General features: G+C 33.8%; 1 protein-coding gene across 3 annotated transcripts in view; it reads right to left on the bottom strand.

Annotated features, from left to right (window-relative positions):
* The window catches only part of LOC135101658 (calcium-dependent secretion activator-like), a 503,368-nt gene that overhangs the window by 177,447 nt on the left and 310,119 nt on the right, over positions 1-15,802 (bottom strand). For all 3 annotated transcript variants that reach the window (XM_064005957.1, XM_064005958.1, XM_064005959.1), the window contains 3 exons: positions 14,756-14,944; positions 14,110-14,246; positions 11,374-11,561 (listed from right to left, as the gene is read on the bottom strand). In XM_064005957.1, coding sequence (XP_063862027.1) covers positions 11,374-11,561; positions 14,110-14,246; positions 14,756-14,944 — 514 coding nt within the window. The remainder of the gene's footprint in view (positions 1-11,373; positions 11,562-14,109; positions 14,247-14,755; positions 14,945-15,802) is intronic.

Genomic DNA, 15,802 nt, shown 5'->3' with positions numbered 1-15,802 from the left:
CAACAACATCATATTCACAAACTTTCAATGTAACTTAGATTCATTGTGAAATATTTGATATTATTAAAAAAAAGAGTAGTTATATAATTTCAAACATGTACATGACAAATCAGACTGAATAAAATAAAGTGAATTTATGTAAAGAGTGCAGATTAAAAATATTTATGCATGTTTCTTGATTATGCAGAAATTCTATGAAATTGATGAATCACTGAGAAATTTAATTATGGTGACAATTAAGAAGGTGTTATTTTTGTTCTATTCCAAGCTATACATTCATAATTTTCACTTTATAGAACATCTGATAAAAACTTCATGATCAGAAGAAATAATTCTCTTTCTGAAATTCATTTTTACAATGAATCATGTGTTTCATAACAATCAAACGTGCATAGACAGTTCTGTACATTCTTTTACATATATTCACATGGAACTGATTAGTATAAAAAAAACAAAAAAAACAAACAATATGTGTTCCTTTGAAGGAAGTAATTATGTTATTTCACACAATTTATAAGATGGAATACTGATATTGAGAGGGAAGAATCGCACAAGAAGAAATGGAACTAGGCCAAAGCAAACTTTACTGACCTTATGAAGTTCTTCAATGAAACTGACTGGAGGACAATGAAGGGATTAAGTGATGTGCAACAAAAATGTGTCAATAAGTTCTCAAAACTAAACAAACATTATAACAACAAACTGTAAGAAGTTAACATAAATTACACCAGAATTAATGGTATAAGTGATGACTATTTATGATGGTGTTAATGGGCTATGGATAGATTGGGAATGTTTGGAGTGATGCTATGAAAATTTCTTTGTGGCTGTTTTGTGCCACAGGAAAAAATCTGTGAACATATGAATTCATGGAAAGTGAAACCATGGAAACGGGAGGCAGTCCATTAGTATGATAAAACATCAAGTGCATGTATTTCTAGATGGACCAACTCATATAAAATTACATAACCATCAAGGAGAGCATCTCACAGAAGTTTCTGTCAGACACTGCCTGGCTATGGCAACCAATCAGCATCTGTTGTGAGTAATTAGTTTAGCCAATCAGCTGAACTGATCTATATGTCTATATTTGGTTGTGACAAGTTCATATGGTACTGAAGGGAAAGAACATAGCTTAAATAAATTTGTGCCAGATTGAAAGGAATAAGCAATAACTCTGTTTAGATTTAGATGGCTGCTAGATACTTTTTAATACAAATTGGAAACTATATTATTTTATATTCATACATAAATTTATTGATATCATCTCTGTCCATTCCAATAATATATCTACAATTAAGTTATGTTTTCTTCAACCTTAATATGCCCCCTTTTTAAATTTCACTATTGTACAAGAATGTTTTTCAGGTTGTGAATGTGGATATATGCATATCAGCCCAGGAATGTTTGCTAGTTTTGAACCTGGAAATAATTCCCAGACAAGGGCTACATGACACAATGTGTAACTGCATCAGTCTTATCTATTTTCTGATGACCAGTGCACAATCTGATAAAATATAATATTCAATACTGCACATGGCTAGAAAGAAATTGTTAACCCTCTCAGACACTGCTGAATTAAAAATAAATTTTGACCACTTACCAACATTTCATCTAACCCCATAAATTAATCTTGAGAACAATATCATGCAAATAAAGAGAAGTTGAAACCATTTTATAGGAATCAGTGCTACAGTATATATATATATATATATATATATATATATATATATATATATATATATATATATATATATATATATATATATATATATATATATATATATATATATATATATATATATATATATATATATATATATATATATATATATATATATAAGGATGAGCGATGCAACAATTAATGGGTAGCTACATCTATTACAGAGTTTGTTTCACAAGAATACTACCAAGACATTTTCCATACTAAGGGCAAAAGCAGTGCAGTATCACCATTGATTTTCCAAATCATGAAATGATACTTCTGGTAAGGTATTTTATAACAGCAATTATAGTATACAACTTTGCAGCCCAATGCCTTAAGTCCGCTGTGTCAATAACACATGACATTGCATGAGAGGATTAAATATATTTCAACCTTGCTTTACAACAGGAAAGCATAATTCTTATCCTTATTAATGAAATATAAAAGCTTTAGTTCCAAGAATAGTGCTGTAAATGGGATTCCTCATAAGCATTATAAAAGTCACACTTGTTCTGGCATTAATGATGATCATGAGGATGTTAAGAAAAGATAGCATGAAATGTCTTACAAAGTCACATATGGGAACTCTGGAATAGAAGAATAAGATTCACTTGTGCAACAATCCCAGTTGTTTGCCAAAATTCACTGAAAAATATTTTAGTCTGCAATTGTTTCCTAAAATCAACTGAAAAATATTCTAATACATTTGAAAAAAAAAGTGTGTGTGTGTGAGTGTATATATATATATATATATATATATATATATATATATATATATATATATATATATATATATATATATATATATATATATATATATACAGCAAAGTCCCATTATACAAGCATCCATTATACAAGACACAGAAGATACAAGATGTGTAAATTAGGGACTATTTTCTTTATACGAGCACAAAATCTGAAGATAAAGTGAGTAAAATTATAAAGTTTAAAATGTGCACCTTCCTGCACCCTCCTGCTAACACATCCAGGCTGTATGGTGATGGTGCTATACGATTCAGATGCACAAAGATGAGCTTGTGAGCAGTGGAAGAGAACTGCGCACCTCTCTCCTGTCCATTCATTCTCCCAAGTCCCATCAGTCCTTAACTCTGTGTCTTTCAGATTCCCACTATTATGGCCTTACTGCTCATCTTTATACTTATACTCTATCCTCATTTTTGCTTGCATGTATAATTACAATACAAAATAAGTATAGTGTATGTACAGTCCTTCATGTAAGTGATCAGTGCTTGCATGTGTTATAGTGTTACTGCTGGCATGTTCTTTCATTCACTGTCTTTGGTGTGGTATTGTGTGTGTGACTGACAATGTGGTATTTAGATTGTGCCTTATTTTGTCTCTCAAGTGCTAACTATGCCTCCCAAGCAGCCAATGAATTACAGTGCAAGTCCCTGCACTAAGACTAAGTGAACTAGAGTGCCAATAACACTTGCAGAGGGTAGAAATTGTAAAAAAGCACAGGAGTGGTGATGCATTAGCTATGCATTGGTGAGTGTTATACAAGTTTTATATGTTTCATCAATTTTAAATAATGTTCTTTGTATGATGTTATCTCTTTCTGGTTGCTTTATTTACAGTTCTGTAATATAGACACATTTTTTGCGTTTGGTATCTTACATTTTAGCTTGAAAACTTGCCTTTGACAAGGGTTAAGGAATGTAATCCATTAGTTACGTGTTAACTTATACAAGAAGTTGGAACATGAGCAATTCAAATGAAACCTAACTGCTTGTATCATAGGGACCTCCCTGTATATATATATATATATATATATATATATATATATGTGTGTGTGTGTGTGTGTGTGTGTGTGTGTGTGTGTGTGTGTGTGTGTATTTACCTAGTTGTGTTTTACAGGAAAAGAGCTATGCTCATGCTGTCCTGTCTCTACATCTATAAGCATCTAGCTTAACTTTAAATTCATGAATATTTTTTGCTTGTACCAATGTTTCATCTAAGTTGTTCCATATTTCTGTGCTTCTATTTGGGAAACCATATTTCTTGACATCTCTTCTACTTGCTGTTTTCTTCAATTTCACTCCATGTCCTCTTGTAGCTCTTGAGTCCCACACAAATGAGTCTTCTTTTGTCAACTTGATCCTTACCCTTTAAAGCTCTGTATATAGCAAGCAAATCTCCTCTTTCTCTTCACTCTTGTAATGATGGAAGCTTCAGTCTCCTTAATCTTTCTTCATAGGTTAAATCTCTCAAACTTGGTACCAATTTGGCTGCAGCTCTTTGGATCCTTTCTATTTTCCTTATTTCCTTTTTATTATGGGGTGACCAAACAATTGTGGCATATTCCAGTTTTGGTCGAATCACATATTCCATCAACTTTTTCATCATCTCTTCATCCATATAAGCAAATGCCCCTTTCATCTTTCTTAGTAACTCATAAGTTTCTCCAACTATTTTGTTTACATGTTTTACTGGTGATAAATTATCACTTATTGTAATTCTCAAGTCTTTTTCTTCTTTGATTTTCTTAATTTCCACTTCTCCCATGGTGTAGGAACTTGTCAATCTTCTTTTGCTTTTTCCTAATTCCATCACCTTGCATTTCTTTGCATTGAATTCCACTTACCATTTCTTACTCCATTTATATATCTTATTTAGATCTTTCTGTAATATTTAACAATCCATATTGTTTTCCCACTCTTTTCAATAATTTTGCATCGTCTGCAAACTGTCAACCTCATCCACCATATCTTTGACATACACCAGAAACATTATGGGGGCTAAGACTGTCCCCTGTGGTACTCCACTTGTAACTCTACACCATTCTGATTTTTCTCCCTTTTATTACTTTTCTCATTTCTCTATCCCTCAAGAAGTCTGTAATCCAATTCAGTGTGTTTCCTTGCAAACCCCCTATATTTTGAATTTTCCATAGCAGTCTCTGGTGTGGTACCTTATCAAATGCTTTATTTAGGTCTAAATAAACACAGTCTGCCCAATCCTCTCTCTTGAATTATATCAATTGCTCTACTATAAAAGCTCACTAAATTCGTGAAACAAGATCTTCCACTTCTGAAACCAAATTGTGTCAGTCAATGTATGTGTTTCTTCTAAATATTCCATCCATCTGTTTTTAACTATTCTTCCTGCTATTTTTGCCACCACACTTGTTAGGGACACTGGTCTGTAATTCAATGGATCTTCTTTATTACCTCCTTTAAAAATGGGCACAATATTGGCTCTCTTCCAGTCTAAAGGAATTTTTTCTTCCTTAAAAGAACATACTGTGGTATTGTGTATACCTTCTGCCAGTTGTTCACAACATTCCTTAAGTATCCAGTTGGACACTCCATCTGGTCCTTGAGCCTTATTTACATCCAAATCTTTCATAATCTTTTTAATTTCACTTATGTCCACCTGTATCTCTCATCACATTGTCTCTGTGCCATGCTCTTTCTCCTTTAAAATTTGCTTTCTTTGGTAAATATTGACTGGAAGCATTTGTTCATTTGTTCATTAATTCCACTTGTAACCATGTATCTTCGTATGTGATGTCATCTTTTGTTAATTTATCTATTGCTTGCCTCTTTTTCATCTTCCCATTCACATATCTGAAGAATAACTTCGGCTCATCTTTGCATTTGGTAACTATATCTTTCTCATAATTCCTTTCTTCATCTCTCAGGATTCTGATATATTCATTTCTTGCCTTCTTGAAATCTTCCCATTTCTCACTTCCTCCTTTTTTTTTCTCCATCTATTCCATGCTGCTTCTTTTTCTTTTCTTGCTGTTATACATCTCATATTAAACCAGTCTTTTTTCTTTTTCACTTCCTTTGTTTTGATCTTTGGTACATATCTATTGACCCCTTCATTATAAATATCCATGAATATGTCTCACTTTTCCTGCGTACTGCTTGCCGTGAACAGTTGTTTCCATTTAGCCTCTGCAAAATATTCCCTCAACCTGATAAAATCTGCTTTCCTGTAATTATATCTCCCATTCTTGTAAATTTCATTCCTATTTTCTATTGGACCACTGCCTATACTGAATTCAATTAACAGATGATCACTTTTACCTAGTGGGCACTGATAATTTATTCTTTCAATGATGTCCATTTACTTTGTAAACAAGTCTAGCCTTGATGCCTCATCATTACCCCCAAATCTTGTATTTTCTCCAATCCATTGAGTCATAGTATTTGTTATTATTAAATTTAGAAGCATATATCCCTATGATTCTTCTCCCCCATCTGTGGTCCACTCTTCCCAGCATATCTCCTTGCAATTAAAGTCACCCATAAGTGTTATATTATTACTCTCTGCCAGTATTCTCTCCAAACAGTTACTAGTATCTCTTAACAATAATATATAATCCTCTTGTGTCCATGCATTCGTCTTTCGGGGTACATAAGCCACTGCAAAATCTCTTCTTCCTTCTCCTTTCCTTTTTGTTTGAATTCTAATTACTTCTGCCATTCCTTCTCCTATTTCAACCTCTTCCACTCTTATACTCTTCTTTGTAAGTAACATGACTCCTCCCCCTTTCTTATTATTTCTATGTTTTATCCACACATTATAATTACTATTACCAATTATTATATTTTCTATTGTCCCATTTAGTTTAACTTCAGTAATACCCATGATGTCAGGCTGCTTTATCTTAATATAATTATTCAATGCTCACAATGTTGATATTAAACCATTTATATTTGTATATGCCACTGTTCACTTTTTATTTTTCCATACATTATCTACATTTTCTATTCTTTTTTTTGTCAGATACCACTTCCTGAGCCTCTCGTCTTTTATCTTCCAATAGAACTTTTTTTCTCTTCCTGTTCCATTCTCGTTTTTTGCCTTTGCTTCTTTTATTAGATCGCTTACCTTGAGTCTCTCCTCCTTATTCATGTCCCTCTTTATCCAAACTTTCCTGTATTGCTCTGTCTTGTCCAGTTTCCACGCATTCGATATCACTTCCATGGCTGTTGTTTATGCCCTAAATTTTACTTTCAGTGGTTGTTCTCCTCCTTCTATATACTTCCCCAGTCTATGTATTTCCTCAATTTTACTTATCCAGTCCTCCCCTTCTCTCTGTGTATTTCTTACAACATCCTCTGCTAACTTTTTTTGTTCTCTTTCCCTCTTGTATCTTACTGGCTCTGTTTCCTCTTTTAATCCATATATAACAATACATTTCTTTTTGTTCACTGTGTCCCTTACCATCGATTCCTTCTGTTTCATCAACTTTCACAATTTCCTTACTTAAATGTGTCTTTTTCTTCTTTTGAGCTTCTATGATTTCTGTAAGGTTAACTTTTTTTCCTCTTTTTCCTTCCTCCGGATTTGATGTTCACTTTTCATCCCTATCACTTCATTTTCCTGTTTTTTTAACAATATCATTATTTTATTATGTTTTTAGATCAGCGCATAGTGTTTTCAATTCTTTGTTTTCCTCTTCCAGGTCATGTTATTTTTTTTCTAAATTTTTCACCCTTTCAATGAGGTCACTGATCATCCCTTCCATCAAAGCCACTTTCCTTCCTTGCATTTTATCATGTACAGTAGTTCATTATCTTCCTCAAATCCTGGGAATGGTGACCCTGTTGGCAACACTCCGCTCCCACCTATGGCGTCCGCCTTGCTGGAACTTTTACTCATTTTATTACCTCTGTTATTACTTAAATTTTCCCTTATTTATTTATTTCTGGAGACAGAACAACTCTACTTGAGCACAGCTCCTACCTGGGAATACATTCTAGACTCCTAGTGGTGGGTGTGGTCAAACAAAATCTTTCTCTGCTGGAGCTTGGATCGCTGCTTGTTTACTCGACAACGATATGTGTGTGTGTGTGTGTGTGTGTGTGTGTGTGTGTGTGTGTGTGTGTGTGTGTGTGTGTGATATTCCTTCTCATTCTAATGAACAAGGATGAATATAATTTTTTTTATGCATATCACAATAAAGTTACTTGCACAACAATGGATATGGAAAATGCATTACATAATTTCAACTATTGCATCCTTAAGCTTTAATGATTTTAAAGAGAAAAATTATAGAAAACATATGAACAAGACTGGAAAATTACTATAGATTAAAAAATAATAATAATCAAGTATGTGCTGTTAGTAAATACTTTTGCACAAGAGGGATAAATAGTCAAGACAATTAACATATTAATGAAAAATTAATAAATTTGTACAGCTTTGTGGTGGCTATATACTACCAGCTAATGAGACAAACTTATCTCAGGTTATACAGTACTTTGTATCTAAATCAATAATATTCTTAAACTAACTTAAAAAGTAGCATGATTATAATCTTTTCGCTTCTCTGAGACCATTACACATTACACTGCATATCTGAGACTAGTTAAAGCATACACCTATAATATGTACAAATATGCATAATTATAAACACCTACACACACAGGCACACACATTATAAATTATAAATAAATAAATAAATAAATAAATAAATAAATATAAATATAAATATATATATATATATATATATATATATATATATATATATATATATATATATATATATATATATATATATATATATATATATATATATATATATATATATTCTTACCTAATTGTACTTTTATCACAATGAGTCAAGCTAGTAATGTCTCATCTTTTAAAGTTTATTACACACAACTTCATCAGTCAATAAATTCCATTGGCTGATTGCTCTGTCAGGAAAATTATATTTTCTCATCTTTCTTCATCCTTTTTTTTGTACAATTTCTTACTGTGTCCTCTTAGCACTGATTGTTGTGGTACCACAAAGTCTGTGATATCATTCTTTTATTTTCCTTTTACATATATGTAAAATATAAATGTAAAACTTTTACATATATATGACATGAACATGTCACCTCATTTTCATCTCTCGGATATAGAGAGCTTCAGTTTGTCAAGCCCTTCTTCATAGTGAAGATCTTTCAAGTCTGGTACCCATCTTGTACTTGATCTTTGCACTTTACCTTTTCAATTCATTTTTTTTTTTAGAAGTGAATTCCCTATTACTGCTGCATATTCAAGTGTTGATCTTACAGATGTGATTATTTTTTTAATTATTTCCTCATCTATGTATCTAAGTGATATCCTCATATTTACCGATAAGTGGTGCATGTTCCATGCTTTGGCATTTATGTGGTCTTCTGATGATGGCCTGTTATTTATTATTACATCTAAGTCTTTTTCCACAAATATCATGATTAACAAGAAAGGGCAAGAAACTCAAACAATAAATGTTTTGAATTAAGTTTATTAAATAAAGAAGCAGTGAATGGACTGACTTACTAAAAGCCTCCATCATTGACATCACCACATCTGCCCTACTTTGATGTCAGGCATGCTTTAAGTCTCCCAAGGTGACTCATTCTTCTGGTATGACAGCAGTTCACAATCATCAAATTTGGTAGTCTTCAAGATTACCTTATAAGGCTTAGAGGAGGAAAGAGATAATATCACTATTTCCTTCATATTCATGATGGGTCTTGCACCACTCTCCAGCATTTAGCAAGATCTTTCTTATTTAGAGATGAGGAATGAGAAAGATGCATGAAATGTGAGGAAAGTCATTTAAGGTTTCTTCTCATAGTTCCTGCCCTTGCACAGATGTCTCTGGTCAATGTGTCTTGCTCCCCCTCACTGTCTTCTGTGTATGATAATGCAATTAATTTCTTGGTTTTTCTCTTCCTTCTTCACATGTTTGCCAGGACTTGTAAACTCTCAGGTTAAATGTTAAACTTGGGGTTAACATTATTGAAATTAATGTTTTGAAGATGAGAAGATGTTGCACATCAAAGCATGCATCAATGTATTCAGTGTTTTCTTCAGATTTTTCTTGTAATGTTGGTAAAGTGCTTGCAAACAAGCCTACACATAAATGATATGTGACTTTTGAGATGTCTCTCAATTCTTGTCAGGATTGTCTTCTTCGCATGTTTGCCAGGACTTGTAAACTCTCAGGTTAAATGTTAAACTTGGGGTCAACATCTTTGAAATTAATGTTTTGAAGATGAGAAGATGTTGCACATCAAAGCATGCATCAATGTATTCAGTGTTTTCTTCAAAGATTTTTCTTGTACTGTTGGTAAAGTGCTTGCAAACAAGCCTACAAATAAATGATATGTGACTTTTGAGATCTCTCAATTCTTGTCAGGATTGTTTCTTACCAGGAGATGATCTTGTTCATGTACTATATCTGAAAATTTATTCTCTTCTCAGGGTCTATCCTCTTTTGTACATTATTGAGAAGAATGCTTGGGGGGGTATAACAATGTCCTTTTCCTTCTTAGTGACATCAGTGTTGTATCAACTATTCCAATTTTTTTCATCGAGTAATCTACAATTTTCTTCAAAGCCATTGCTAATAAGTACTTAGTTGATCATTCTATTTCCTTGTGTATCTGTTTCTAAGTGCTGCAGTTGTGAATGCTCTCTGAATGAAGGCATCAATGGTAGAGATCTTGTAAGTCAGTAGGCACTCATTTCTACTATTGAGGCAATGTCTGAGATTTATAGGCTTGATATATATTTCTATATTGAAATATTCTCATTCGTGCCATCTAAAAAAACGCAAGGAGATGATTCATTTTCGCTGTTTTGTATTGTAAAGGTGAGACCACAGATTTCTTACAAATAATCTGACTAGCTCAACATCAACACTGCATTTTGTCTTTATAAATATATCGGTATATCAGCAAATTATGTCTAGATCATCATCCTTGCAGAATACCTAAACAGCCCATGAAGAAGTTTGCTAGCAATACTGCAAAGGGAGAGCCCATGGCTAACCTACTAATTTGGAATATTTGTTCCTTTGGGTAAGGAGAAAGGGGCTTCCTTGTTGTTACATTTATTCCTTTCACCTTTCCCTAGGGAATAGATTTTTATGCTTTATTGTCTGACAACTTTGCAAAAGGACATGGTCACAACAAGGCCCTCAGTTATGCCTGCATTAAAAAAAATATATACTGAAAAACAGTTTTCTGTAGCATATCAATAGGCTTATCTCAAGACAAAGCAATCTTAATAAAGTGAATAGTTAATCAAGTTAAACTTGATTAACTAAAAATATGTGATGTTTAAAACTGCATATTTGTTATTTGCTATTCAAAAAAAAAAAAATAAATAAATAAATAAAATTTAATAAAATGGGTAAAGCAAGGTCAAAATTCACTGAACATTAGAAGTGCAAGATTATTTCCACACCATCAATAAAACTAATCAATCCATACTTCAAAATTACATTATAGTTATGTTTTTGCACTGCAAATAATATACTGTAGCTGCATATTGAAGATACAAGATACTGAATCCATGTAATCTAAATGTTTTCTACCTTGAAACATGTACATTTCACTGTCAGATATCACTTATCCAAAAAAAAAAAAATAAATAAAAAAAAAATAAAAAAGTATGCACCTGATTATGCAGCACTCATGCTTTTATCCCAATAATTCACATCCTGAAGGTTGTTTAATGTATTTAGTTTCAAATATATATATATATATATATATATATATATATATATATATATATATATATATATATATATATATATATATATATATATATATATATATATATAAACACTATGATTCTCACCATGTAATTCAGATTCAAGCTGGCTTACTAAAAAGTTTAAATAATAATGAAAAGCTACTTACCTATTCCCATGTACATGGGAGGCACAGAAGGCAAAGGAGTAGTGAATTAGGGTTGGGTCAATCATCTGGCCCTTCTCAGCACGATCTAGGAGATCCTCCAGATAACACAAGTGTCGGTAGCATCCCCTCACACCATATCGAGCCTGGTACTCATCTAACACAAAAATCTGCCCAGGACTGAACCATCCCTATAAAAAGTAAAGACCATCACATGTAGAATATATAAAATAATTTACAAAAATAAATTTTCAGAATATTATGACATTTTCTTGCATGCCTTTTATGAATTAATATGTCAGAATATCAGTTAATGTTGTTGGCTTCCAAAAGACATCTAGACTCAGGCTCCATCACTCACCAAATTAGCTGTTTAACTACATTGTCCCTTAACATCTAAGTGGTTTAAGCAATAAAAAAGACACCTGAAGATGTCAAAAAATCCATGTATATGTGCTGTCCACTTTAGATACACACACACACACACACATGAACTTATTTGCAGATGATGCTAAGCTGATGAGAAGGGTAGAAAATGTAAATGACTGATTTAAATGAGATAAAAAGATGGAGTAAATCTTGGCAAATGGAATTCAATTTAAGTAAATGTAAAGTAATGGAGTTTGGTAAGAGTAAGAAAAGAATACAATATCATTATGAGATAGATGGTGAGAAGTTAAAGAACTCAAGAGGAAGTGGATTTGAGAGTAACAGTTACTGAAAATTTGACTACAGACAGACACATTGATAAAATTACTGGAGAGATGATGAATTTGTTAAAAAGAGTAAAAATGGCATTCTCATATTTGGATGATAAAAAGCTGTCCACTTCCATGATAAGACCAAGATTGGAATATGTGGCAGTGGTGTGGTCTCCTCATACAAAGAGGAATATTGTAAAATTAGAAAGAGTACAAAGAGTAGTCACTAAGATGGTTCTGGATTTGAGCAATTCAACCTATGAAGAGAGATTAAAAATGATGGAAATTCCTACCCTTGAAAATAGGAGAGAGAGAGAGAGGAGATTTAATAAACATCTATAGAATGAATGATAAATGGTAGGGAAAATGTGGACAAAATTTTTTTTATAAATTTAGACACACAGAGTACAAGGAGACACAGTAAGAAGCTGTAGAAAGTTAACTGTAGAAGAGACATCAAAAAGTATAGTTTTCCTCATAGAAATGTGAACAAATGGCATGAACTCAGTAAGACATTGTCAATGCTGTAACTGTCCATGCTTTTAAGACCAAACTGGATAGATATAGAGATGGGATACCACGAGATTACTACCCTCCCGTAAACCACAACTAGGTAAATACAACTAGGTAAATACACACACACGTGTGCAACAAAAGGGAAACAAGAGGACATGGAAGAAAATTAAAAGCAACCACTAAGAAAAGAGACAAAGAAGTCTAGCTTCCCTCATATTAGCACAGAATGGACTGGATGAGGAAGTGCTCTATGCAAGGAATATTCATGATTTAAAAAAACAATTAAATAATAGATGATATGGAAACAAGACAGTACAAACATAGCTCCCTTCCAGTGTATCATAACTAGTTAAACACACACACACACACACACACACACACACACACACACACACACACACACACACACACACACACACACACACACACACACACACACTAAAAGTAATAAAAGAGCTATGTTGATTGTATGGAGTTGCAAAGAGGTATTGACAAGATTTATCAGTGGAGCAAGAAGTGAGAAATTGGAATTAAATGCTAAGAAATGCCACATGATGGAAATAGGAAAGAGTAAAAAGAAGACCTGCATGGAACTATAAAATGGGGGAAGTAATAATGAAGAGCATGGAGGAAAAAGACTAGGAGTGGTTATTCAAGATACCCTGATCCCAGAACGGCATATAAGTGACATATCTGGCTCGATGCACAGGATGTTAACAAATATTAGAGTGGCATTTCATTACATGGAAAAGACTATGATGAAAAAATTTTAGCCACTATGCTATGTCCCAGGCTGGAATGTGCAGCAGTGGTGTGGTCTCCACATATGAAGAAAGATATAAAGAAATTGGACAGAATTCAGTGGGCAGCTACAAGGATGGTACCAGAGCTGAAAGACCTAACATATGAAAAGTGGTTGAAGGAAATGGGACTGCCAACTTTGCAAGTTATAAGAGAAAGAGGATATCTAATAATGTTATATGAAACAGTTAGCCACATTGAGAAGATAGACAAACAGGACCTGGTGTTGCTGGAAGGTGATGAAGCTGGAAGGACGAGAAGGCACTCAAAGATCAGGAAGAGTCAGTGTTTGAGGGACATCAAGAAGCACAATTTTCCACATAGAACTGTGGATACCTGGAATGGCCTAAATGAAGAGATCGTTACAGTAGCAAATGTGCATAAATTTAAGGAAATGATGGATAAATATAGATATGGAGACAGGACACTATGAACCCTGCTCAAACCCTGTATTATACAACTAGGTAACTAGGTAAACACACACACACACACACACACACACACATATGACTTAGAAGGTGGCAACCATCATTAGTACTTCAAGAAAAGTGGAAGAAACTGTATTTGTTCTCTGATGCATGCTGTTGATTTATTCTAATTAGAAAACCCTTATATCATTGCACTTACAACAGTCAAAATTGATTCAACAGGAATAACAGACTTACAGAACCTATGACTGGAATATGATGAAATGGCCAAAACACTGTAATTAATAACTTACTAAAGAACAATATGGATCAACAAGACGATATTCTAGTGTTTGCCCTTGTAGAATTCTAAAAAGGTTGTGGTGATCAAATCTGACAGGATCTGCACCAATATATTCATCCATTCCATGTTTCTTGGCCTTGTCAGCATCTAGAAAATAAAAGAAGAAATTATCAAAATCATCAGCTTATGTGAATGGACCACAAAAGAAAGGTTTCTCTGAATGGTTTAGTGGATCAGCTATGCCAAAGTAAGTAGTCAAGCTGGCTTGTGGTATTTTGATGGAATTGCCAGGCTGGAAGATCATAACTCCTTGGCTTCTATGTTGCACTTGCACTTATAGACAATAGTTGAACAGAACTGTAGTGTGAATTTAGACAATTCTGAATTGTCTCCAACTAACTATAAATTTGGACCTGGAATCTCTCTGTTGTCAGCCAAGATCATTAAACACATTACAGGAAACTGAGTAATAAAGAGAGAGAGAGAGAGAGAGAGAGAGAGAGAGAGAGAGAGAGAGAGAGAGAGAGAGAGAGAGAGAGAGAGAGAGAGAGAGAGAGAGAGAGAGAGAGAGAGAGAGAGAGAGAGAGAGAGATATGGGAAACAATTAATCAAAATTAAATGGTATTTGTTTTTGATGATTAAAAAATAAAACTTACCTCCTTGAATTTTTGATAAAGTAGAATTTTTCCCCTGAGGCATAACAGGAGGGGTGGGCTTGTGGGCCTGTCCTGTGGCCCGGTATAGTGCCGTCACCCACTGATGAGACTCATTTTCATCTTCTGTTGCATAAAGTATTGATTCTCCTTCTCTTACAGCATTGAAGAAAAATCTACCACCTTCTAGATCTGCAACATGTAATATCATTGCATGTCACATTCCTGCTGATGATCAAAGATTCCATTTTCATACAATGTGTAAATGAACACATGGATGAGTAATTAGCATGTGTGTGTGTGTGTGTGTGTGTGTGTGTGTCTATATATATATATATATATATATATATATATATATATATATATATATATATATATATATATATATATATATATATATATATATATATATATATATATATATATATATATATATACGAGGTGTGTCATTAAAGTTCCAGGACTGGTGTCCTAAAAGATGAATTTCAAACCCAAGCCACAAACCACCATATTTCCCCTTCAAAGTAATCCTTCTGGAGTATACAACTGCGCTCCCAACCCTCTACAGTCACTAATCTTTTTCTTACGTGCTTTTAAAATCATGTCCTCTGTTGCAGGTCGTTTAACAATGAGCGCTGAACAGCGAACAAACTTGAAGTTTTTGGTGCAGTTGGGGAAAACGCCGTCAGAAGCACTGGGTATGCTGCAAAAAGTGTACGGGGATGAGACAATGTCACGCTCACGTGTTTTTGAGTGGTGCAAGAGGTTCAAAGAGGGCCGGGAGGACGTGGAAGATGACCCCAGGAGTGGAAGACCCTCAACGAGCAGGAATGAGGCCAATGTTGAGCGTGTCAAGCAGATGGTGCGTGACGATCGTCGGTTGACTGTTCGAAAGATCGCAGATGAGCTTGGCATGAACCACAACAGCGTGTGGAAGATTATCACTGAAGATCTGGGCATGCGGAAAGTCTGTGCGAAGATGGTGCCGAGACTCCTGAACGATGACCAGAAGGGACGACGCATGCAGGTGTGTCAGGACATCCTCGAGCG

This window comes from Scylla paramamosain, chromosome 6 (genome assembly GCF_035594125.1).
Source record: "Scylla paramamosain isolate STU-SP2022 chromosome 6, ASM3559412v1, whole genome shotgun sequence".
NCBI classification, from domain to species: Eukaryota; Metazoa; Arthropoda; class Malacostraca; order Decapoda; family Portunidae; genus Scylla; species Scylla paramamosain.
This window is presented reverse-complemented; position numbering and strand designations above follow the sequence as displayed.